This window comes from Chrysochloris asiatica, unplaced genomic scaffold (assembly GCF_000296735.1).
Source record: "Chrysochloris asiatica unplaced genomic scaffold, ChrAsi1.0 scaffold00026, whole genome shotgun sequence".
In the NCBI taxonomy this organism is placed as follows: domain Eukaryota; kingdom Metazoa; phylum Chordata; class Mammalia; order Afrosoricida; family Chrysochloridae; genus Chrysochloris; species Chrysochloris asiatica.
This window is the reverse complement of record NW_006408544.1, coordinates 2,021,701-2,047,463: the sequence shown is the minus strand read 5'-3', so window position 1 is coordinate 2,047,463 and position 25,763 is coordinate 2,021,701. Positions and strand designations below refer to the sequence as shown.

At 44.4% G+C, this 25,763-nt stretch overlaps 1 protein-coding gene across 1 annotated transcript; it reads right to left on the bottom strand.

The window, feature by feature from the left end:
* Positions 1-25,228, bottom strand: LOC102813122. Its single transcript, XM_006839831.1, has 7 exons — positions 25,081-25,228; positions 8,510-8,586; positions 7,930-8,039; positions 3,701-3,798; positions 2,961-3,104; positions 2,264-2,464; positions 1-182 (listed from the first exon to the last, which is right to left on the bottom strand). Exons 1-7 carry the CDS (start codon positions 25,226-25,228, stop codon positions 1-3), a joined length of 960 nt encoding a protein of 319 aa, XP_006839894.1.
* Between the last annotated feature and the right edge of the window lie 535 nt (positions 25,229-25,763).

The window sequence follows — 25,763 nt, the reverse complement described above, 5'->3', positions numbered from 1 at the left end:
CTAAGGCAAGGCTTGGCCAACATGCTGTGAAGTGGGGAGAGCTGTTTCGTTTCTTCGGTGCCGTAGCCTAAGACAAGTGGTCTTTCCCCATAGAGAATCTGGAAAGAAGATGTAGGAGATGGACCACATCAGGCAGTAAAAAGGAGTCAGAGAGAACGGAGACAAAAACAGCATGATGACACCTAGAAGAAGAAAACATACAATTTGTGTGAAGCTTTCTTATGTGGGTTTTGTACCCTTGCAAATCCCATTGCCCCATGCTAATCCTTCCAGCTTCCTTTTTCACTCACAGAACTAAGACACAAACATAAATAAGACATAAGCCCTGTTTTAGGAAGCTCAGTTTAAAATTATTAAAGCACAGTTTAAAATGGTTAATCCAAAAGTTGGTGGTTCAAGTCTACCTAGAAGAAGCACCTTGGAAGAAAGGTCTGTAAATCTACTTCTGAAAATCAGCCATTGGAAACCTTATGAATACAATTCTACTCTGATGCCCCTAGGGTCCCCATAAGTGGGACTGAGCTTGATGGCAGCTGGTTGGTAAGTAACTAGGCAACTATCATGCAATCTCAGATTACTATTGAGTTGTCAAATTCAGACCAGAAATCAGTCCTAGCCAAGAATAAATTAGAATTGTCCCAATTCCTTATTAGGGAGAAAAAAAAATCTTTCTAGTTGTTTCAAGTTCCATGTGTGTTACTAGCCACAATAGTATCATTGTTACAGAAGAGAATTAGCATAAGCAGGCCTGACCACTACCTTTAAAAAGGTAAACAGGCCCCTACACTAATACAAAATCTTTCCTAACTGATGAGTGTGGTTCACTGTGCCTTCATTGTACAAAGTAGTCATGCAGGATGCCTGATTTCTCTCTGGGAGTCTGGAATTTTGGAACATGCTGTGCAGGGGTACCTACATGAGTTGTTAAATGTTGTCGAGTCGGTTCTGACTCACAGCCACCCCTGTATAGGGTTTCCAAGGACTGGCTGGTGGGTTTGAACCACCGACCTTGTGGTTAGCAGTTAAATGCTTATCCTATAGCGCCCCTCCAGGACTCAATAAAACTCTGGGGCACTGCGTCTATAATAAGCTCTCTGTGGTCAACACTTCCACGAATCATCACAGTTCAGTGCTGGAGGAATTGCTGAGCTCCTCCATCCGTCTGGCTCCATTGGGAGAAGACTGTGAAAGTTCACAGTTCAGTGCTGGAGGAATTGCTGAGCTCCTCCATCCGTCTGGCTCCATTGGGAGAAGACTGTGAAAGTTTACGTCTGGTTTCCTCAGAACTCTGTCCCAAGCACGTCTCTCTTTGCTGGTTTTGTTTTATATCTTTTTGCTGTAATAAATCTTAGCCAGGAAAACAACTATATGCTAAATCCTGTGAGGCCTGCTACCAAATCATCAAACCTGGGGGTAGTCTTGAGAACCGTGATACAATATAAACCTATATTCACCACCAAAAGGCAAAAGGGCACCACCATCTGTGGAAAGTTTTCTATGTGTGTGTGTGCTAGACATCCTGGTGTGACGCTGTAGGATAAGCACTGGATTGCTAGCCAAAAAGTCGGTGGTTCAAACCCACCAGCAGCTCCTTGGAAACCCTACGAGTCTGAGTGAAGTTGACAGCACTTAAAAACAAGAAGGCATGCTGCTAAGTATATTACACACATTATTTCATTCTATTTACAGTTCATGACACCTAGAATTAGCCATATGTTTACGTGACTTAGAATTATCTGTATGTTTCCCTCAAAGAGCTCAAGAAGAAGGCAGGAGAGCATGGACCCACCACATTTCCATGGAACATCTCATAATTTACAGCAAATATTTACTGAGCTACTACTATGTGATTGGCACAATTTTAGACACTGGGGATTATGTTGTTGTTGTTAAATGCCAATAAACAAGTTGGTGCCGACTCTTAGCGACCCTTTATAGGATTTCCAAGGAGTGGCTGGTGGTTTAAACTGCCGACCTGGTGCTTCATAGTCCAGTACTTATCCTACAGTGCCACACTAGGATTATACCATAAATGAGAGTCCCTGCCCTCATAGAGCTTACATTTCTGTGGGGGAGGTTGGTTTAGTGTTTATAGACAGTAAGAAGCTAGTAAATATATACATTTTTAGATAATGATAAAATTCTGTGAAGAAAAACCAAGCAGAGTAAGATAAGGAATGCTGGGTAAGGTACAAGGTGATGCCAAGTGGCTGTGATAATAAACCCGCCCCTGATGACATTTGAGAGCTGTCTTGTCACTCACCCCCCAGATAAACCATTTTCTTCCAGTTCTTTGACTCCAAGATTTCTTCATGGGGATAGTAGGTCTGGTCCATCATAAATAGAATCATGAGCGAGGCCACACAGCAAAGAATGAATGTGTTGCCTTTGGTCAGAAGGGAGGTGGAGGCCAAAACACAGGAAGCATAGGGGCAGGGTAGGCCCTTGTATATGAGGGGAACTCCTTCTGAGGAGAGAAAAGGTGAGGGTTAGCTGCTTCCCAGGGCTCAGCCCTCTGCATCCCCCCCAAAACCAAACTCATTGCCATCGACTCCATCTCATGGCAAACCCGTGAGTAGAATTAAGCTCCTTAGGGTTGAGGTTTCCTGCTCCCGAAAGGTTTCTTGCTCTTGCAAACACTACACAGGGTTGCTTATGAGTTGGAATCGACTAAACTGCAATTAGCAATTTTTAGAGAAGCAGATTGCCAGTCTTTTCTTCTGCAGCACTGCTGGATGGATTCAAACCACCAACCTTTTTATAAGCCAAACATAAACTATTTGTACCACCCAGGGTCTTTTCCACTGCCACAACATTATCTAAATAAAGCAAGCCCTTCTCTCTTTCAGTCCAAGAAGGAAAAGGAGTCCATTATTGCACCCCATTTTCTGGCACCCAACAGCTTCACCCAATCCATGGTTCCCAGCCCACAGCCCCAAGGCAGCCTGGCCTCTACTCACCAGTTGTAAAAAAGCACAGGCGGAAAGAAGTAGCTAACACATACATGATGGCCAGGAGGCCACTGAGAGGCCCGTCCACCCCTAGGAGCAGGGCTGAGGCCAGGCCAAAGGTGGTGAAGACAGCAAAGTCGTTCAGCTCAGCTCCTGTTCCAGAAGGCCCAAAGTTAGAAGAACATGCACTCACTCATGTGCCTTGTACCCTAGCCCCCTCTGGGTAGGGAGCTGGGCTGGTGAGGGGGACAAGCAGGGTCCTGAGGTACCCCAGGGTGATCTTAGACCAAAGACTAGGGTCTCCTCCTGGCTCTGATGCAACTGACCCTGTGTCTGCCTCTCCCATCCTAGTCTTCCCATTCCTTAGCATGAAAGGATTGGATTTAAATTAGATACTAACTGAAAAGCTAGGAAACCTTTTTATCAAGCAAAATCTTACATACAAACACTTTAACCCAGTTGCTCTCTTTGTGGTCAACTTGTCTTCTCCCCACCCCACTTGCCCTCCACCTCATCCCCAACACCAGCACTAGGGTCAGCCCTGAACAGGGAGGCAGGACAGATAAGGAAGCTGAAAGCTAGAACCAGCTGAGGACCGATTCAGACTGAGTGGAGGGGCTCCCTAGCTCCTGCTTTGGGGCTTGTCCTGCTGTACTTGGAGGGAAGTGACTGTAGTGGGTGACCGATGAAGACATGTTGGGTTTGGAGCTGGTGACCTGGGAAGGCTGCTCCAGGAGGTAGGCACTTGCCTGATCTGCAGCATATGCTGAGCTGCCTGGTCATCGTCCCAACTGCCATGTCTAATAAGAAGCTGATGAGAAGCAGCCAGGAGGCACAGTGGGATTTCCTAGAATGCAGGTCAGGCCAGAACAGGGCAGCCCTTTCATAGTCTCTGATGAACAACTACCCCATATCTTCCCAGTATGCTGACACACTTCTTACACACTTGCTCACATATGTTCATCCCTTCTGATACACACATACACACTGCTTTACTCCCATGCACATATTCCCTCACACATGCCTACATCCCTCCAATACTCTCAACCCATAGCCTTGAAGGGAGTCCTCTGAACCCCCTAGGAAATCACTAAGAACCCTTCCAGTTTTCAAGTCTAGCCCAGCCTCAGCCACCATGTTACTTGTGAATTCTCAGATAAATTGCTCTGCTCTCTAGGCCTCTGTTCCCCAAGTAAATGAAGGATGGGGATCCTCTAGACTCCACATTTGAAGCTTCTGTGTCTCTGGCCAGTACTTGTTCCCAGACTCCTCTGTGGTGGCTACTACAGTCCCAGGCAAATGCCAGGAGGCCTCTTCCCAAGTCAGTCCCCTGATGACCGTGTGGCCCAGCAGAAGCACACAGAAACACAGGAAGCCAGGGCCCACACCTTGTAGCCCTGCAGTGTTTCCTTTGTTTAGACCCAGGTTCTGGGTCTAAAGGGAACTGCGATTAAATAAACACACTGAACTCACATGGTGCGATGAAAACTACAGTCCTACAATAGACTAGACTAAGAAAAGAGATTTTTCGTAAAGATGTGTTCCACATTATGGGACTCTGAAAGCTGACACTTAGAGAATCATATATATTTCCAGCTGGAAGAGAGCTTGAACATCATCAGGTCAAAGCATCTGATTTGATGGATTAGAAACAGATTCAGAGAGGAGAAGTTACTTGCTGAAGACTCTAGAGAGCCAGTTTGTGGTTGTTAAGTGCCATAAACTCGGTTCCAACTCATATTGACCCTGTGCAGAGATTCCGACCACCACTCATCTGTCAGTTTGTCGTACTGTGGTGGCTTGTAAGTGTTGCTGTGATTCTGGAAGCTATGTCATGGGTATTTTAAATACCAAAAGGGTAACCCAGGGTGGACAGGTTTCAGCTGAGCTTCCAGACGAAGACAGACTAGGAAGGAAAGACTACTTTCAATATTTAGTCACTGAAAACCTTATGAATAGCAGAGAAACACTATCAGCACCAGATTATTGAATACAGAAACATGATGAAGAGCAACAGAACTTTGTCAGATAGATGACTGCCTGAGGTTGGAAGACACTCAAAATGCATCTGGGGAAGAGCTGCCTCCTCAAAAAGAGTTGACCATGATGACGCAAATGGAGTAAAGCCGTCAGGACCTTCATTTGCTCATGGGACACAACTCAAAATGAAGAGAAACACCTGTAAACATCCATTAATAATCAGAACATGGACCGTATGAAGTATGAATCTAGGAAAATTGAAAATTGCCAAAAACGAAATGGAACGCATGAACATCTGCATTCTAGACTGAAATGGACTGGTATTGGCCATTTTGAAACTGACAATCAAATGGTTTACTATGCTGGGAATGACAAATTGAAGAGGAATGGCGTAGCATTCATCATCAAAAAGAACATATCAAGATCAGTCATGAAGTACAACATTGTACATTGTCTGTGATAGGATAATATCCATACGCCTACAGGGAAGTTAGGAGTCCTGGTGTGGTGTCGTGGGTTAATGCACCAAATTGCAAAGCCATATGAACTGCAAGGTCGGCGGCTCAAACTCACCAGCTGCTCCTTGGAAACCCTATACAGGGTTGCTATGGGTCAAAATTGACTTGATGGCACTTCACAACAACAGGGAAGTTAATACCACGATTGTTCAAATTTACGCACCAACCACTAACGCCAATGATGATGAAATTGAAGGATTCTACCAACTTCTGAAATTGATCAAACATGCAATCAATTGTATTGATAATTACTGACAATTGGAATACAAAGGTTGGAAATAAAGAGGAAGGATCCATAGTTGGAAAATATAGCCTTGGTGATAGAAATAATGCTGGAGATTGCATGATAGAATTTTGCAAGACCAATGACTTGTTCATTGCAAATACCTTTTTTTTTCAAACAACGTAAAACATGACTATACATATGGACCTCACCAGATGGAATACACAGACATCAAATTGATTACATTTGTAGAAAGAGGACGTGAAAAAGCTCCGTATATCATCAGCCAAAACAAGGCCAGGGGCAGATTGTAGAACAGACCACCAATTGCTTATATGCAAATTCAGGCTGAAGCTGAAGAAAATTAAAACAAGTCCACAAAGGCCAAAATATGACGTTGAACATTATCCCACCTGAATTAAGAGATCATCTGAAGAACAAATTTGATGCATTAGACACTAAAGACTAAAGACCAGATGAGTTAGTTGTGGGATGACATCAAGAAAATTATACAGGAAGAAAGCAAAAGGTCAGTAAGAAGACAATAAAGAAGGAAAAAACAAAATGGATGTCAGAAGAGACTCTGAAACTTGCTCTCCAGCATAGAGATGCTAAAGCAAATGGAAGAAATGTGGTGGTACAAGAGCTGAACAAAAAATTTCAAAGGTCAGCTCGAGAAGACAAAGTCAACTATTATACTGGAGTTAGAAAACCAAAAGGGAAGAACACACTCAGCATTTCTCAAGCTGAAGGAACTGAAGAAAAAATTCAAACCTTGACTTGCAGTATTGAGGGATTCCATAGGCAAAATATTGAATGATGCAGAAAGCATCTTAAGGAGATGACAGGAGAACAAACAAGATGGCAGATACGGTAGAAGAGCAGTGAGGAGCTCTGTCAGCAACAACACAGAATACCAGACCAAGCAAGCTCAGGGGATGTAGAACTCTGAACCACATATAAAGGAATGTTTTGAAAGTTAGAAGGCTTACAGCCAGTGGAATTTGTAGCAAAAGCAAGAAATCCAGTGCTTTCTAATCAAAGGTGCTCAGCTGCTCCCTGAGTGGTCACCTTGGGCTTGATAATCAGAACTCGACTAGAGGAATATTAAAAAAAAAAAATTTTTTTTTTGATAAAGAAAACAAGGGTAAATTGTTACAACTGGATGAACCTGACCTATACTCATGGCAGTAGTAATTTTAAATACCAACAGAGAGGGAAGGAGTCTTCACATCAAGTATCATTGCTGTCCCCCTCTGTATACAGGGTAGATAGGGACGGGCAACTTAGACATTGGCTACCTAAAATGTGGGGGTGATAAAGGCATGAAGTGACTGGCTTACAAGGTTTTAAGAGGGAGTTTAGTTTAAGAGTGTGGGGAAAGAAAGAGTCCCCACTGAATAGTTTTCATGTTGTCTAGATGGGTCTGGTGAAGAGAGATAGGGATAAGATTTGTATGATTCAACAATAAATAATCGTTATCATGACTAATTGCGACTGTCACAATTGTAAAGGTAGAAGTTTTGTAATAAAAATGGAGGAGTAGTTAATCTTACAGTCCAGAAACAGAGGACTTAGGGCCATCAAGGGAGAAGAGCACAAGCAGAATGCGGGACCTTATCCAGAGAAGCAGCGACACCAGAGAAGGAAGCAGAGATGGGGACATGGAGAGAGGGAGCAGCTGAGGCCTCTAGATTCATGGGAAGAGAAGGACTAAGAGCCGATGGCCAGGAGGCAGACTTGCAGAATATGCCCTTTGGAGGTGTAAATTATTATATATGCCTGAGTGTTTTTTGTTTTGTTTTTAAAAAAGCTAAAGTGAATAGAGAGAAATACTGTTAACTGATGGTACATGGAGGGAATTATAATCATTGTAATGAAACAAGGTGTATAGTTTGTTGAATGTAAAACTGATGATGTGCCCTGTAAACTTTCACTCAATTCACAATAAAAACCTTAAAAAAAAAAAAAAAAAAAAAGAAGGCATTATAGAAGTCATAGTGCAAATCCCTCCTTTTACAGAGAGAAAAACAGAGGCCCAGGAAGGGGATGTCACAGATTAGCTAAGGTCACAGATTAGGTTGGTGGTAGAACTGAGGCTAGAAATCTTGGTCCCTTGACTCTCAACCCATTGTACTTTCTCCTGCTCCCAGCTGATCCCTCTGCCCTCAGTGCCTGGCTCTCTTACTTCGCCTCTCTTCCCCTCAGGACATTGGTGCCAGCACTCATCTGAGAGCCTGCTGGGCCCCGTGCTTACCTGTAGAAGCTGCAGAAGATGGAGAAGATCCCTAGGATCATGTTGACCAGGGACAAAGCATTGGCAATATCCTTGCAGGAAGATTCATCCAGCTTGGGGTGACTCTGGTCCTGGGCCAAGAAGAAATTGATGCATTGACTCAGACCTGGGGCTCAGGGTAGAGGGGTAAGGTTCCCAAGGTCGAGCCCAAAAAGAGACTCCCAGTGATGTGGTAGCTCCTGTTCTTCTAAATCTCACCACTGAGCGACACCCTCCCAACACTGTGTTTCACTGGCTGGACGGAAGAGCCCCAGATCCAAGAAGTGAAAGCAGAACTGCTGGAGACAGTGTCCTGGGAAAGCACCACAGCAAAGTAGGTAAAGTAACACAACCACAGTCTCCACTCCCTCTCTGCCTGTCCCCCTTGTTCCATGGCACAGGCCACATATTGACCCTTCTGACACCCCATAGTTTAGGTACAATGGGTAACTGGTTCTAGGTTCTTCCCCCATCTGAGAGATGGGCCATTTGTCACAGAGTAAAGGTTGGCTTGAGTGAGAAGTAGCGTCAGGAAGCCACTTGTCCTACAGCCCAAGCTTACTCCGAGGACGGGGTTGTGACTGTAGTACCCCAGGGTCCTGGCTTTGACAGGCCCCAACCAGAACAGCAGGCAGAGCCCTGTTAGTGTTCAAAATGAACATGCACACCATTAGAGTTCACAAAGCGCTTTCTGTAATCTGTTCTCTCTTCTGATCCTGATGACCTTGAGGGGTGGTGCTAGAACTTTCCCTACTTTATGAATGAGGAAACTGAGGTTCAGATAAACAGAGAGATGTGTGCAAAGTCACATAGAGTGAGAAGGACTAAACCCAGTCTGATAACTCTAAATATGGTGTTTCTGTTGTTGACACCTCCAGGAGGGCATTTGTGGGCAAGAGGGAGGAGGAACTTGGTTGGAGAAAGCAGCTATTGTTTCCGAGTTGGGTCAGCCCTGCCGGGCACCACAGCATTTCCCAGCCCTAGGCACAGCTGCCTCTCCTCCCAACATCAGGGAACCAGCTGGTCCTTCCTGCCCATTCTCACAGCCTGTCTAGTCTGTTCTGGTCTAAGACTAACCATGCTTATTCCCTGCATATATTCATAAACTGCTTGGGGAACTGAGTCTCTTTTAGGGAAAAATACCCTGCTATTCCCTAACCCTAACCCCCAACGAGATGGATCAGCCGGGTGACATCATTGATGACATCAAGTGTGGCGGGGGTAGTGAGGTTGGCCCAGGATCGGACATTGTTTAGTTCTGCTGTGCATGGGGTCGCTATGAGTCGGTTCCGACTCGATGGCACCTGACAACAACAACAACAATTTCTGAAACAGAGAAGACCCGCTGGTTGGGGTAATTATACCAACTACAAACAGTAATTCTGCATTTGTATTAAATACATAAATTCCAACATGCTTTCTCATTTAATCCTCACCCATTTTAGAGGTGAGAAAGCTGAGGCTCTGCCTCTATGCAGCCTCTCTGTATAGTCCCATGCATGCCCTTTTCTAAGGCAGCAAGAGTTGAGACAAATGATGTTCCTTTCTTGCAAACCCTACCACCAATATGTCAGAAACTGGGAGGGATTGGACTTGGATTTGGGATGGGGAGCCCCAGGCCTTGCTGTGGGACTCACTGGTCCCATAGGCACGCTCATTTTACATTGCCAAAACCTTGGGACTCCTGGGACCTTCTTATGCCAGGACCCCTCAAAACTTACTACCAGAAGCACTGTGAACCAGAGATTTCTGGGAGGAGCTGGAGAGAAAGGTCTGGCCATACCCAGCCTCCCCATCAGTACTATGGTGGCTTCTCCTGAGCAACTCAGTTTCACGGCTGATCTCAGCAAGGCCAAACACCTGCTCAAGTGCCCATCAATCAATCAGCAGCTCCTCACTGCGAACCCAGCCTATCCTGCTGCCTGGCAGAGCAGCATCCTACACCTCTGGCTCTCAGAGCAGACATAGCCTCATCTGTGCTACTAACTTTAGTGTTGTTGTTTTAATTAATCATCTATTGTTGTTGAGGTTAAGTGTCAACAAGTTGGTCCCGACTCTTAGTAACCCTGTATAGGGTTACCAAGGAGTAACTGGTGGGTTTGAACTGCTGGCCTTGCACTTAGCAGTCCAGTACTTACCCTACAGAGCCATGCAAGGACTCCAATGATCTACTATTATAATCAAAATAACAACTGTCTACTATTAGCTCTTTTACTGTCTCCTTCATTCACAAAGTACATTCATATCTATGTACTTTGTCACCTACTGCCACTAACTAATAGCATATCTATGTAGGATTTCCAAGCCTGCAAATATTTATAGGATCAGAAATAGGAGTGGTGGTGACGGTGGTTATGTGCCGTGGAGTCAGTTCCGACTCATAGCAACCCTGTACAGAACATCTCATCTTTCTCCCACAGAACCACTGGTAGCTTCAAACTGCTGACCCTGAGTTTAGTAGCCTGACTTGTAACCTCTATGCTACCAGAGCTCCTTAGAAAGAGGAGTAGCTGGTGAACTCAAACCTTGCAGTTAGCAGCCAACGTGTAACACACTGACACTAGGGTTAAGGTGGTGAGGTAAGTAAGGGTTAGTATCCCTTACTGTCAGGTAAGTTTTTATAAAAAGACTTAAAGAAAAAAAGACTCCTGCTCAAGTCACAGTCACACCGGAAGTGGCAAACAAGCTTCCGGCTTACCCTGAACTGCTCTTTCCTCTGTGCTCTGCTGTCTACCAGCCAACAGGACTGAAGCCTGTCTTGATTAGATGCTCAGCCTGAGTCAGGTGCTGGGAGAATGCTTGGGTCCTGACTTCATGGCACTTAGAGTCCATTTAGGGAAACAAGATGCACGCATGCACATCCAGTCCTACAGACTTTGTTCATGATGGCACCTTATCTTACAAATGGGGAAACTGGGGTTTCAAGATCGTTAAGTGACTTGCCCCAGTAAATGCTAGAGTCAGAATTTGAACTGGACCTCCTCTTTCCCAATTAAATGCTATTTGCAGCATAATGCACAACTTCCAAGTACAAAAGGATATAGGCCTAAGACTAAGGATTGTAGAAATTCTGAAGAAAGAAAAAAGAACAAGCCATTCATTCAGCCATTCAGCCAGCATATGATCAGGAGCAAGGCTCAGTGAACTGGTGCTGGGACACAGAGAAGACCTGGTCTCATCTCTGAAGGAGCTCAGTCTTGCAGGGGTATCTGACTCTGCACAGCAAAGAAGAAGTAACCAGAATACTAGGGGAGCATAGAAGGGCCCGGGCTGGCAGGGATTAGAGAAGGCTTCTCAGAGGAGGGGGCAGAGCTGAGGCAAGAGCAGATCATGCCCCTCCCCAGCTTTCTGCAAGCCTTCAGTGATTCCCAATGCCCTCAGATGGAGTCCAACCCCTTCAATTGGCATATTAACCCCTCTATATATTTGTTCTAAGGAGCTCTGGTAGCGTAGTAGCGGTTACAAATTGGGCTGTGAACCGCAAGGTCAGTAGTTTGAAACTACCAGCTGTTCCACGGGAGAAAGATGAGGCTTACTGCTCCCATAAAGATTTACAGCCTCGGAAACCCTGTGCAGGGTCGCTATGCATTGGAACCGACTCAACGGCACTTACCAACAACAACATTTGCTCTGGAGTTCCCATCCCTCCTCAGCAAACTTCCCCCTTCAAAGTCAGGTTAGGAGGTGTTCCTTAGACATTCCCCCAGAGCCTGCCAAGTGCTCCTCCTCTGAGATGCTCACTCTGTGACACATGACACTCTTAACTGTCATCACCTACCTTGTGTTCCTCCCCTACTACAGGATAAGTAACTTGAGTGCAGACTGAGGTCCCCCGTGCCCAGCATGATCCCTGACAACAGAAGTTGGTCAGTGTTGAATTAATAGAGTACTTTTCCCCAGGTCCTCACACTGCACCAAATCGCGAATCTACCCTGTTCAATTTCTCCTCCAAGCAGCCATCTCTAAGGGACATTCAACAACCAAACCCTTCAACACACTCACAAACTACCCAACTGTTAGGATCATTTTCTCTAATATTTTGCTCGTTACAAAGTAATTCGCTGATATCTGCTCTGTGCCAGGTCTTGTGTGCCCTAGGAACATAGAGAAGAACAAGATCCAAGTTCCACCTTCGAGGATCTGTCTGGCTGGGGAAGCGGACAAGACAGGCAATTCCAACGTCACGTGACAAGTGTGATGTTGGACAGGGAATGTGCGATGCAGTGGTACACAGGGGAAGAATAAATTAGTCTGGGGTGTGGGGTACGGGAGGATTTCACGTACTGTGACACAGAGTGTGTGGCGACTGGAGGTGAGGCTGGGATGGAAGCCAGGGTAGAGAAGTGCGCCTTGTGTGACCAGCACACACTGACCTTTGGCTTACAGTAGTCAGTGAGGAGGCAATGGTGTTTTGATAAGGCAGAGGTTAGTCCAAGTCATTGGAGTGAAGGGTGGTTTGGAAGGGAAGCAACTGGAGAAACGGAAACTAATAAGTACATGAGGGAAATAGGAGCAATAAGGAACAGCAGGACTCTGGGTAGGGCAGGGAAGAGTTAATATGAATGAACTGGAAAAGGGCGCAGCTTTCCAGCAGGCGGCAATCAACGTGGCCAAGACAGCGGCACCGGTGCCGCCGCCGCCACAGAGACGCCTTCCCTGTTCCCACCTACCCCACCCCATCCCACCCCACCGCCTTCTCTAGAAGCCAGCCTCTTCCAGGACCCTGCTCCAGAGTCAGAGACACCCGGGCTCCCTCTCCTGGCTGCCCCGCGGTCTGCCCAGGCCCCACTAGTCTCCAGGGCCTCCCAGGGAACAACGCGGCTGTTTTGGGTATCTCCTTTCTCTGATAGCACCCTGGGGAGTGACACCTCTCTTCCCTTCCTCCCCCGGACTACTTACCCGGAGACAAGACATTGCTAGATGGAGGGTAGGGGGACCTGCACTCCTTTCCCATGTCCTGTGCGAAGGAGGGGCCCAGCCTAGGCCAGGGGATCCCACACTGGCTCTCAGCCTCATGCCCCCAACTCTTAGCTCACAATCCCCAAGGCGGGGGAGGGGCTGCGGGTCTTTCATCTTGGGAAGACGGGCCTCAATTTCCAGTGAAGGGTGGAACTCAGAGGAAGAGCCTACTCTCTCCAGATCAGTGAGTCTTCACAAATGAAGAGATCTGACATGACTTCCTGTGTGCAAAGTATCTGGTTTCGGACTGCATGGTGTGTCAGAGCGAGGAGGGAAAGATGGGGCAGTAAAGGCATATGGCGTCTCAGACTGTGAAGGGCCCCAAGAATGGAAGCATCATATAGACAGGAGCTTGGTTCACTGCTAGATCACTGTGCTTCAGTAACACCTGTTAAGTGCCTCCTAGTCAGTTCCAACTCATAGCAACTCTAAGGTTTCTAAGGAGTGAATGATGGATTTGAACTCCTGACCTTGTGGATAGCAGTCCAGTGCTTATCCTAAGGCACCACACCAGGACTCCATATAAGAATGCCTGTTCCGACTCTTGGAAACCATATACATAGTTTCCAAGGAGCAGCAGGCAAGTTTGAACCACGGACCTTGTGGTTCAAACCAACTTTGTAGTCCAGTGCTTTATCCTACAGCACCACACTGGGACTCCTAAAAGAACCCCTAGGTATGTAGTAAAACGCCCCTTCAATATTTGTTGGGTGAGTGACAGGCCAAGGTCATTTTGAAAAGATTATTCTGGCAGCCAGTGTAGAGGAAGGATCTATAATACTGCATCACAGATAAGGAAGACCCAAGGAATGACAAACCGTTGGACTGGCACAGAGGAAATAGGAAGAAGTAGCCAGACTCAGTAGCCACTGAGGTGGAATCTAGAAGGTATGGGAGAGGAATGAGGGAGAGAGTAAGATTGTCTCTGGGGTGTGTTGATTTGGCAGTTTTTCCACTTGTACTATATAAGAGCTGGGAGAGTTGTAGTATTGAGTAGTATTCCAGGCACCATTTCTAAGCAAAGGCCCTCCCACTCGCAACTGCCCCATATTCTCCAGCCCACAACACGAAATTAGGGCAGCAAACTCTTCCTGGAGCTAGCAGGAGAATCTGCAAAGAAGGCTGAGAGGGTGAGGTAGAGGAGCTAAGTGATGATTCTAGTAGCTGACCCGGAGTCCCGATGTGGCGCTGTGGGTTAATGTGCTGGACTGCATCATTTGAACCACAAGGTCAGCGGTTCAAGTTCCCAGGTGCTCCTAGGAAAGCCTATACATGGTTGCTATGGGTTGGAACCAACACAAGAATTTAACAACATTCTAGTAGCTGTTACTATGTACTACCTACTCAATTAAAACTCAGAGCAAACTACAGGACACAGAACTGCCCCATAGGGGTACTCCGCAGGAAGGTTTTATTGGTTTACTCTTTATGGGAGCATATGACCTGGTCTTGTCTTTTGCCTATCCACTGGATGGATTGAAACCACAATTTCTACTTAAAAGTTGGTCACCAGGGCTCCTTTAGCCTACATCTAGAAGGGGAAGAGGATGCAGAGGACCTAGTGTACACTGGGTAGCTACTAGGCACCAGCATTGTGCTAGATGCTGTCCCGACATTACCATCTTACTGGACCTTCTGCATGACTAATGAGGTTAGCATTAGCACTCCCATTCTACAGAAGAAGAAATGGAAGATCCGAGTTGATTTCACAGATGATTATCCTATTGGCCCACCATTTGTCTATCAGTTTGTTGTACTTTGGTGGCTTGCAGGTTGTTGTGATGCTGGAAGTTATAGCACAGGTCTATATAATACTACAGAGTCACCATGGGGAATAGGGTTCAGCGGAGCTTCCACACTTCAGACAGACTAGGAAGGAGAAGTGGACTATTTCTGGTTAGCCACTGAAGACCTAATGAAGAGCAGAAGAACGCTGTCAGATACAGTACTGGAATATGAAAACATTACAAATAGTAGCAGAACACTGCCAGATACAGTGCTGGAAGATGAGCCCCTCAGGTTGGAAAGCAGTCAAAATATGACAGGGAAAGAATTGCTTCCTCAAAGTAGAGTTGACCGTAATGATATAAATGGAGCAAAGCTTTCTAGACCTTCGTTTTGATAACGCACAGCTCAAAATGAGGAGAAACAGCTGCAAAATATTTATTAACAGCATAAACATGCAATGTAAAAAATATGAAGCCAGGAAAATTTGAAGTTGTCAAAAGTGAAATGGAACGCAAAAAGATGGATATTCTAGGCATTAGTGAGCTGAAATGAACTGGTATTGGCTATTTTTAATCTCACAAGCATATGGATTATGCCACGAATGACAAATTCAAGAGGAATGGCAACGTATTCACATCAAAAAGAACATTTCAAGATCTTGGAGTATAATGCTGTCTATAATAATAGCCATATGCCTACAAAGAAGACCAGTTAATACCACTATTATTTAAATTTATGTATCAACTACTAAGCCAGTGGTGATAAAGTTGAAGAATTCTACCAACTTCTTCAGTCTGAAACTGATCAAACATGCAATCAAGATGAACTGATAATTACTGGTGATTGGATTGTGAGAGCTAGAAAAAAGAGGAAGGATCAACAGTCAGAAAATATGCCTTTGGTGACAGAAATGATGCTGAAGATTGCAAATACCTTTTTTAAACAACACAAAAGGTGACTGTATGCATGGACCTCACCAGATGGAATACACAGGAATCAAACTGACTACATGATGTCAGCTTCAGGACTAAGGTGCACCTGACCCAAGCTATGGTATTTTCAATAACCTCATATGCAAGTGAAAGCTGGACAGTGAATAAGGAATACTGGAGAAGAATTTATGCTTTTGAGTTATGGTGTTGGAAGAAAATATTAAAAGTGCCATGGGCTACCAAAAGAACCAACAGATCCGGTTCGGAAGAAGTGCAGCCAGAGTGCTCCTTGGAGGCCAAGATGGCCAAACTTCATCTCTCATACTTCGGACATATTGTCAGGAGGGACCAGTCGCTGGAGAAGGATATCATGTTTGTTAAGGTGGAGGGTCAGAGAAAAAGAGGAAGACCCCCAGCGAGATGGATTGGCAAAGTGGCAGCATCAATGGGCTCAAACGTGGCAACAATTGTGAAGTTGGCCCAGGACCAGGCAGTGTTTCATTCTGTTGTGCATACGGTCACTATGGGTCGGTACCGACTCGATGGCACCTAACAACAACAACAACAAATGGGAAGAGACAATGGAGAAGCTCGATATCATCAGTCAAACCAAGGCAAGGGGCAGACTGGAACAGGCCATCAACTGCTCACATGGCAGTTCAGGCTGAAGCTAAAGAAAATTAAAACAAGTCTATGAGAACTAAAATATGACCTTGAGAATATCCCACCTGAATTTAGAGACCATTTCAAGAACAGATTTAATGCATTAGACCAGGGATAGGGAACATCTGGCCTATGGACCACTTAAGGCCCCCAAAATTATTTGGTCTGGCCCTGCCAAGGCAACCAGAGTTCTAGCCATCACATTGTTGTTCTTAAGTGCCATCGAGTCAGTTCTGACTCATAGCGACCCTGTATAAGGTTTCCAAGGAGCAGCTGGTGAGTTGGAACCGCAGACCCTGTGTTTCAAATCAACCTTTCAGTCCACTGCCTTGGGATGAGTTAATTAAACATTTAGCAAATATAGCAGTCTAATTTTTAAGTTGATAATTTCGTATGGCCTGCGAATGATGTTAAAAATTTTGGCAGAAAAAAAAGATTCCCCACCCCTGCATTAGACACTAATGACTAAAGACCAGAATTGTGCGATGACATCAAGAACATCATATAGGAAAAGGTCATTATAAATGAAGTAAAGAAAAAAAAGACAAAAATGCATGTCAGAAGTGATTCTGAAACTTGTTATTGAACATAGAGAAGCTAAAGCAAATGGAAGAAATGAGGAAATAAAAGAACTGAAAAAAATATTTCAAAGGGCAGTTGGATAAAACATAGTATAAAGAACTGTGCAAAGACCTGGAATTAGAAAACCGAAAGGGAAGAACATACTCAACATTTCTCAGGCTGAAAGAACTGAAGAAAAATTCAAGACTCCACTTGCAATACTGAAGAACTCCTGGTGTGGTACTATAGGGTCAGCACTGGACTTCAAACCATAAGGTCTACAATTCAAATCTACCAGCTGCTCCTCAGAAACTCTAAAGGGTTGCTAAGAGTTGGAAACAACAAAAATGGGTAAAATACTGAATGATAAAAGCATCAAAAGAGGATGGATGGAATAGAGTAAAAAAGAAATGGTCAATGTTCAACCATTTCAAGAGGTAACAGATGCTCAAGAACCAACAGTACTGAGGGAAGAAGTCCAAGACAGAAGACATTGGTTAAAGAAAAAAAAAAAAAAAAGAATCCAGGAATTGACAAAATACAAATTGAAATGTTTCAACAAACTAAAACAGCATTGGAGGCACTCACTCATCTGTGCCAAGCAATTTGGAAGGCAGCTACTGGGCCAATGACTGAAAGAGATCCATATGTGTACCCATTCCAAAAAGAGGTGATCCAATAGAATGTGGTAATCAGCATATCATTTATTACATGTGCAAGCAAAATTTTGCTGAAGATAATTTTAAAATGGTTGCATCAATACATTGATGGGGAACTGCCAGAAATTCAATCCAAATTCAGAAGAGGACGTGGAACTAGGGATACTGTTGTTGATGTTACATGAATTTTGGCTGAAAGCACAAAATATCTGAAAGAGGTCTGTTGTTGTTAAGTGCCATCGAGTTGGCTCCAACTCACAACAACCCTTATAGGGTTTCTAAGGAATGACTGGTGGGTGTGAACTGCCAACCTCATGGTTAGCAGTCCAGTGTTTACCCTACAGCACCACACCAGGACTCATAGATATTTACTTGTGCTTCGGCTGTGTGGATCACAACAAACTATGAATAACATTATGAAGAATGGTTATTGCAGAATAGTTAATCATGCTCACAAGGAATCTGTACATAGATCGAAAGACAGTTGTTAGAACAGAATAAGGATACTGAATGGTCTAAAATCAGGAAAGGTGTGTGTCATGGTTGTTACCCTTTCACCATACTTACTCAATCTCTCTGCTGAGGATATAATTTGAGAAGCTGGATTATATGAATAAAGTGGCATCAGGATTGGAAGAAGACTCAACTTTCCTTGTTAGAAATAAAGAGGACTTAAAATACTTACTGATAAACATCAAAGACTACAGCCTTCAGTATGGACTGCACCTCAATGTAAAGAAAGCAAAAATTCTCACAACTGGACCAGTAAATAACATGAGAAATGGAGAACAAAAATTTGATTTTTGCTTGGATCCACAATCAACATTCATGGAATCAGCAGTCAAGAAATCAAATGATGTATTGTATTAGGCAAGTCTTCTGCAAAAGACCTCTTTAAAGAGTTCAAGAGCAAAGATGTCAGTGTGAGGACTGCGGTACACCTGACCCAAGCCATGATTTTTTCAGTAGCCTCATATGCATATAAGGAGCTCTGATAGCATAGTGGTTACGAATCGGGCTGTGAACCGCAAGGTCAGCAGTTCGAAACTACCAGCTGTTCCGTGGGAGAAAGATGAGGTGTTCTGCTCCTATAAAGATTTACAGCCTCGGAAACCCTGTGCAGGGTCGCTATGAGTCAGAACCGACTCCACAGCACATAACAACAACAACATATGCATATGAAAGTTGGACATTAAATAAGTATAGATGTAGAAGAACCAATGTATTTTGAATTATAATGTTGGCAAAGAATATTGACATGGAGTGCCAGAAGAACAAATCTGTCTTGGAAGAAGTATAGCAAGAATGTTCCTTAGAAATGACAATGGTGAGACTTCATCTGTCATACTTTGAACATGTTATCAGGATGGCAGGATGGCCCAGTCACTGGAGAACATCATGCTTGGTAAAATGGAGGGTCAACAAACAAACGGAAAACCTCCAACAAGATAGAGGGACACAGTGACAAAAACAATGAGCTTCAATGTTGAACATCGTGAGGAGGGTGGGGGAGCAGGCATTGTTTTGTTGTGTACAGGGTTACTATGAGTTGGAACCCATGGCATCTAACAACTCTATTAGTAATTAGTGGGGCTGAGACCTGAGAACTGACACTAAAGTCCTGCCTAAGGTGTCTCGGAAAAAATTAAAAGGGAGAACCACCACAGAGGCAAAAGTGTGCTGAGAGCACAAGCCCAATGGCCAGTCAGCTTCTTTCAGTCCTTGATGTGTTTCTCTTAACTGGTCCATGCCATGTGGACAATTAAAGTGCCTAAGTTCAAAATTCTCACATAAGCACCAAGTTTAAATTCCAGCTCCAACACTTAGTAGATATGTAAACTTGAGCAAGTTACTTTACTTCCTGAACCCGTTTGGTCAAAGCAGAAAACAAGGTCAGGCTAGGCTATCTAGACTGTGCCACTAGCCACATGCCCTTGAAATGTGACTAGTCCCAATTGAAATCAAACACTCATGATGAGTGTAAAATATACACCAGAATTTGAATACTTAAGAAAATTAAAATGACATCTATGGCTTACATTAAATTTCTATTAGCTGCATTGACCTAGAATCTTTTTCAGGATAAAAGCCAGCCTCCATCCATCCATGCATCACTGAGTGGTGGTTATGTAGCAGGCGCTATTTTAGGAATACAGCAGGAAACAAAAACAAAACCAGTTGAAGTTTCTGTCCTCACAGAGCATATACTCAAATGTGGGAGAGATGCAACAAATAATATTTGGTCACGTTTCAAGGGCATGTGGCTAGTGGCTACACTAGTGACACAGTCTACATAGCCTAGCCTGACCTTGTTTTCCACTTTGACTAACCAGGTTCAGGGAAGTAACTTGTTCAAGTTTACATATCTACTAAGTGTTGGAGCTGGAATTTAGACTTGGTGCTTATGTGAGAATTTTAAACTTACCCACTTTAATTTGTCCACACATAGTTAATTAACACTATGGGGGGGGGGGCGGGAGGAAGCAGGATCAGAAGTTATTTTGAGGTGAGAGGAGATGGTGTGTCCGATAGGGGGAGTGACAGCAACGTTCAAGCTAATGGAAAGGCCCTGAAGCAGGAAGGAGCGTGGTGCACAGAGAAGAGCAGGAACAGAGTGAGTACAGAGCACCTTGGCAATAAAGTTTGGGTTGTATTCTAAGGGTAAAGAGAAACCCTTGGAATGTTTGTCAAGTAGAGGTGTTGTGATCCAATTTATATTTTTTATAGATGGTTCTGACAGTATTTGTGGATGAACCCAAGGAGGGTTAGAAGCAAGGAGTCAATTAGTCTGCCTTAGTCCAAGCTAGAGATGTTGTGTTGTAGACCGTGCAGACCTGGTCAGGAGTTTGAGGCCCTGTGGGCCCAAGTGTTGCAGACAATACAGTCCGCAGGCTCTGAGGAACAGACTCTAGCCACCTAGCAGTCATAGCAAGCTGTTTTTCATCTTAGTGTTCAGCTAGGTTTATTATTAAACGCAGACATGAAGCCCTGATACCCACAGATAAATGTGATATTTTCCTAAAAGCCAAGTCTGTAAAATTACAAACAGGCAAAGTTCTTCCCTCAGAGAATTCATTCAAAGTAAATTGGGTGTCTTCCCCATCTCTGTTCTAAGGACAATAGAACAGCTCTCCCTAAAGTGTTTCCAGGTGCAGCCCATTCACCCAGGTGCCTCTTTTCCTGAAGAACCTGGGCTGGGCAGCCAACACAATGGGAATTCTCCTTTTCCTCCCCCCATTTGAGGCTAGGTGCTAAAAGGTATGTTAATTAAGCTTGAGAAACCTAGTTGCTTCGGATGTGAAGGTGCCTGAATGTCTGGCCAAGTAAGATTGATAGCTGTACCTTATCTTAGTCACGCCCAGCTTTGTGTATAGTTCCTCCCCTAAATAAAATGGAGGCGCAGAACGAATCCAGGTGCATTACGACTGGCAAGGCGTGCATTACAGCATGCAGGGAGCTCAGTCCAGCCTTGCAACCATACTGCTTGTTTAGCCAAGATGTTTACTATGCAGGATATTACGGCCTTCCTGGCTGAGATGTTTGCAATGCAGGATCCGCCTGATGCCAGTCCCGCATCCACTCTGGTTTTGGGGTGTCTCTTTGTCTCTCTCTGTGTCTTTCTGTGTATTCTTTCTATATCTTTACCGCCGCCAGGTATCCCCACCTCGTGAACCAAACACCTATGTTGAGGCAGGTTCTCAGCAATGTTGGTGCCATGGACTAAGGTGGTAGAGGTGTGGAGAGAATGAGAAGCAGTCAGATCTGAGATGTATTTAGAAGGAGAGGCAGAAAGACTTGCTGATTGGTGTGGGGAGAACAAATGGAATCAAGGATGATTTAGGGACTTGGCCTCAGCAAAGGTGAGGTTAGTGCTAAAGAAAAGAGAACTGGTGTTGAAGTGGGTTTTAAGGGAGAACTCAGGTGTTAGCTTTGGACACACCAAGTTTGTAAAAACTATGAGTCAAGTTGAGATGTCAAATAGGATGAATGGACAGAGATCATGTACGCACAAGTCAGCCATGGGTACGGATTAGATCACCTAGCAGAGAGGCTGGGGAAAAGGAGAGAGTGAAGGACTCAGCTCCAGAGAAGTCTGAAGTGTAGATGTCTGGAAGAGGAGGGGTCAGGAGACAGAAAAGATGTGGTCAATGAAAATAGCAGGAAATGACAACATTCTAGAATCAAAATGAAGAAATAACCTTTCCAGCAGGGAGTAGTCCACTGAATCACTGCCTAAGACTGATTTCTTCAGGCATTTAGCAGCTCCTTCCTCCAAGCTCCTTCTGCTTACGGGAAGGAATGAACCATTATCTCTGTTCACAGGGGGTTTGCACATGGACTTCAGTGCCAGAGAGATGTGGGGCCAACTGCTTACGTAAGTGGCTTCTCTGACCTGACCTGCATCCTCCTTTTGAGAGAACTTGATGAAAAAATCAACACTTAGCACAGTGAGGAGTTCACCAGATCTCAGCATGCTTATCAGAGATGACGTTAGTAAACACACACGTGAACACTCCTACAGCATTTCCTGTTGTTAAGTGCCACCTATTTGGTTCTGACTCACAGCAACCCTGTACAGGGTTTCCAAGGAGTGGCTGGTGGGTTTGAACTACCAACTTTGCAGATAGCAGTCCAGTGCTTATTATACAGTGTCACACCAGGACTCCAGCATCTCCCTTGTTGTTGTTTAGTGCCACTGAGTTGGTTCCAACTCACAGCGACCCCCCTATAGGGTTTCTAAGGAGCAGCTGGTGGGTTTGAACCACTGACCTTGTAATTAGCAGTCCAGTGCTTGTTGTACAGTGTCACACCAGTATTCCAGCATCTCACCTAAGACTGTCTTAATCAGCCAAAACAGAATTATGGTATGATCAGATTTGAATCAAACAGGCCTGGGTTTGCATCCTACCTCTGTCACTTCGTATAGTGATGGACCAACTGCTTAATCTCTATAAATTCCCACTCCACAAACTAGAAAAATGTACGTCACAGATTGTGTGAGGATTAAATGAGACAGTATTTATCTACCACCTTTTATCCGCATCACTAATACTCTCAAAGTTTGTGGACTAATAGTCATGTGAGAGGGTAAATTGGTAAGTAAGCTTTCCTTCCTCCTTCGAGACCCGTAGAGTAAGTAAAGGAAGCCATTGTCAGCTGTTACCTACACCCAGTGACCCAAGCCAGCAAGGTGAATGAATGAAGCAACTATAGATTACTATTCTGGAAAATGCCATGCCTGTCTTCTTCCATATTTTGATGAGTTGTTGGTGTTGTTGTTAAGTGCCGTTGAGTCGATTCCGACCCATAGTGACTCTATACAGGGTTTCCAAGGAGCAACTGGTAAGCTTGAACCACCGAACGTGCAGTTCAAACAACTTTGCAATCTGACGCATTAGCCCACAGCGCCACACCAGGACTCCATTTTGTGGAGTGGATTCCCATAATCCAGTATTCAAACCAGAAACTCAAGCACCGTCTATGACTGTTTTCTCTCCAAATCCCCATCTTGTTAACTAGCTAAGATAGCAATCTTAAGAGCTATCAATTCTAAGACATAATTAATGTCTCTCTGAAAAATGCTGCCAGTTGAACTATGACAGGCTGCTGCTAGAAACAACTAAGTTTCAGTAATGTTAAGAGGGAAGCAGAAAGGAAGGTCTATCTTACAACTGAGGAAATGAGGCACTTTTATCTTACTCCACCACTACCTTCATTCAGTCCTCCATCACTTCTTGCCTGGACTAGGGATTTAGTGTCTACTGGTCTTTCCTCCATCCCTACTCTGCAGCCAGAACAAGGCCACTACATAGTCAACAACCACCTACCCCGAATCTTTCAATTCGCTCTTCTCCCTCCCATAACCTCTGGCCCACATTCTTAACTCTCGAATTGGCTGTAATTTCCCAAATGTCAAATTGCTTCTCATTCACGTCCCTGGCATGTTATTTCCTGTGTGGAAATAACCTCATTCTTCCCCTACCCATCTTCTAGCTTTAAGAAATATATTTTCTAGCTGGAACACCTCAATCTAGTCTTCCTGATTGCCAGTTACTTTGATTGATATGGCTTGTCAAGTGTCCGCCCCTTTCTTTTTTCACAAACTCCATCCAGAAATGAACCCTACCCCATCCAAACAAAGACAGCTTTCTATATTACAACTTAGAAATGAGTGCTAACTCCTATGTGCTTGCCAACACCCAAGTAGGTATCATTCCTTCCAAGAAATCTTTTCAAATTCTCTAAGCTGAATTTGGTGCCCATCCCCAGTGCCTCCATAACAGTTCCTGCCCACCTCTATCAGTGCTTCTTGTGCCATACTGCCATTGTTGACTTGTTTTCTGCCTGACTACACTGAGTTCCTTAGAAATAGCATATCTGTCCAGAAACTGGAGCCTACAAGACACTTAATATTACATTACTGGATGGATGGATGCTTGGGTCAATCAAAAATGGTGATTGTATATAACCTCTGGATCCTAGTCCAAAACCACTTCACACTGCACGAAACTGAAATTTGCTTAACCAAGAACGAGCAATGGCATAACCTGGTGGTCAGTGCAGGGAACGCACCCTACAGAACACAAGGACATTTTTTTTGGACTATTACTCTTTTGCTAGACACTATAGGGGGAGGGGGAGTTGCATTTTTAAAAGATCAAGCTGGTGATTGTCTATAAAATGGATTGGAGAAAGATAAGAGGATGCAAGGGCACCAATTGAGAAGTTATTTTGTCAGGACTGAAATGGAATCAAGTCCAAATCTGTGACTTCCAACACCAACATACCTAACCACTATGTAATACTGTTTAACAGGGGCTTTCTCCACTGAGCATTGTGGGAGATGGATTCTAAGATCTGTTCAATGATTCAATGACCCCTGCCTCCTGTTATTCATGCCCTTAGGTGATTAATATCCTCCCTGAAGTGAGCTGGCCTAGTGACTTGCTTCTAATAGCATGTGGCAAATCTGATGGGATGCCACTTGCATGATTGTGGCTTGTTAACAGACTCTGCCATGTTGACTTTGATGAAGGAAGTTACCATTTTGGGGAGGCCCACATGGCAAGAAACTAAGGGCAGCCTCTAATAGTCAGCTAGTACACTCAGTCCCTCAGTCTGACCCTCAAGGAAATGGAATTCTACCAACAATGGATGGAAGTCTGGAAGATCTTTCCCCAGTCTCCACTGCAACTACAGACTGGCCAAGGACAAATTGATTACAGTCTTGTGAGAAACTCTAACGCAGAGGACACAGCTAAGCAATGCCTGTACTCCGGACCCATCAAAACTCTGAAATAACAAATATGTGTTGCTTTGAGCCATAAGTAAGTTTTTAAGCAACAGATTAACAAATGCAAGCACCTAACAAAAATGTGCCATCTTCATGCAGAACCTTCTAGAAGCCTGGGAAACTTTCTGCCGTCAGAATCTACTACTGTATCACTTAGGTTTCTCTCACTGTGCCATGCTCCCTCCCCTCCCCAGTTCTGTAGCATTTCAGTGAGAGCTTTATGCAGTTGATTCCACAGAGTTTACTGTCACCTGTGTTGACATTCTTTTGTTGTTGTTTTTTGACCTTGTCAGGTCCTGCTAGGTGGTTTACAAGCCACACAGGGAGGGCAGCTTACAGAGAAACGTCACGAACACGTGGATGGAGTCAACACCATGGGCATCAATCCCCAGAAAGGAAATGGAGTAACTGGTTTCAGATGCACACAGCACTCCCTTTAGAGTATACTGGGATGGATTATATGGTACTGAAGGCAGTGCAGCCATGCTGGGATACTATAAACGTGCTTAATTCCTACTGGCAGACAGGAAATGAGATAGAGTCCCACAAAGGACCTGTCAGAATCAGAATTGGAGAAATTCAGCCAAAAGGTCTATTAAGATCCTGAACAATTTGAGTCTAAATGAGTTTCAATCAAGGTTAACTCATAAATAGGTCATCAGATGTTTTCCTGGTTTCTCATTCTCCATGCCCTTATATTCTCTCTTCCACAATCTTTTAAAGTTGCCATTTAAATGACTTTTTTTTTTTTTTCCACTACAAATGGCTGAGCTCTGGGTCTCCTCCTTGGGCAGGCTATCGAGTAGATTCTTATGGTGGTCAGTGGCAGTCTCTCACATCTCTTCCAACTCTGAAATTCAGAGTTTAGCAGTTGACTTCTATCCCAAACCATGGTCTTTGTTGTGACCTCAGATTCTGCAGTCACTGTAGCTGGGCACAAGGAGAAGGGGGTAAACCAACCTCACCAACAGTGCAGAGATGCCACAATCACCCCTTTTCTAGTGCAGCCAAGTCGGTTAT

Bases quoted from the DNA above. Each gene is read 5' to 3' on its own strand.
- LOC102813122 (XM_006839831.1), bottom strand. From the start codon at position 25,228: ATGGCTGCACTGCCTTCAGTACCATATAATCCATCCCAGTATACTCTA. The intron at 2,465-2,960 runs GTGAGTAGAGGC...TCTCCTCAGAAG, and splicing joins CCTGTGCTTTTTTACAACTG to GAGTTCCCCTCATATACAAG. The intron at 183-2,263 runs GTGAGTGACAAG...TTCTTCTTCTAG, and splicing joins GAAAATGGTTTATCTGGGGG to GTGTCATCATGCTGTTTTTG.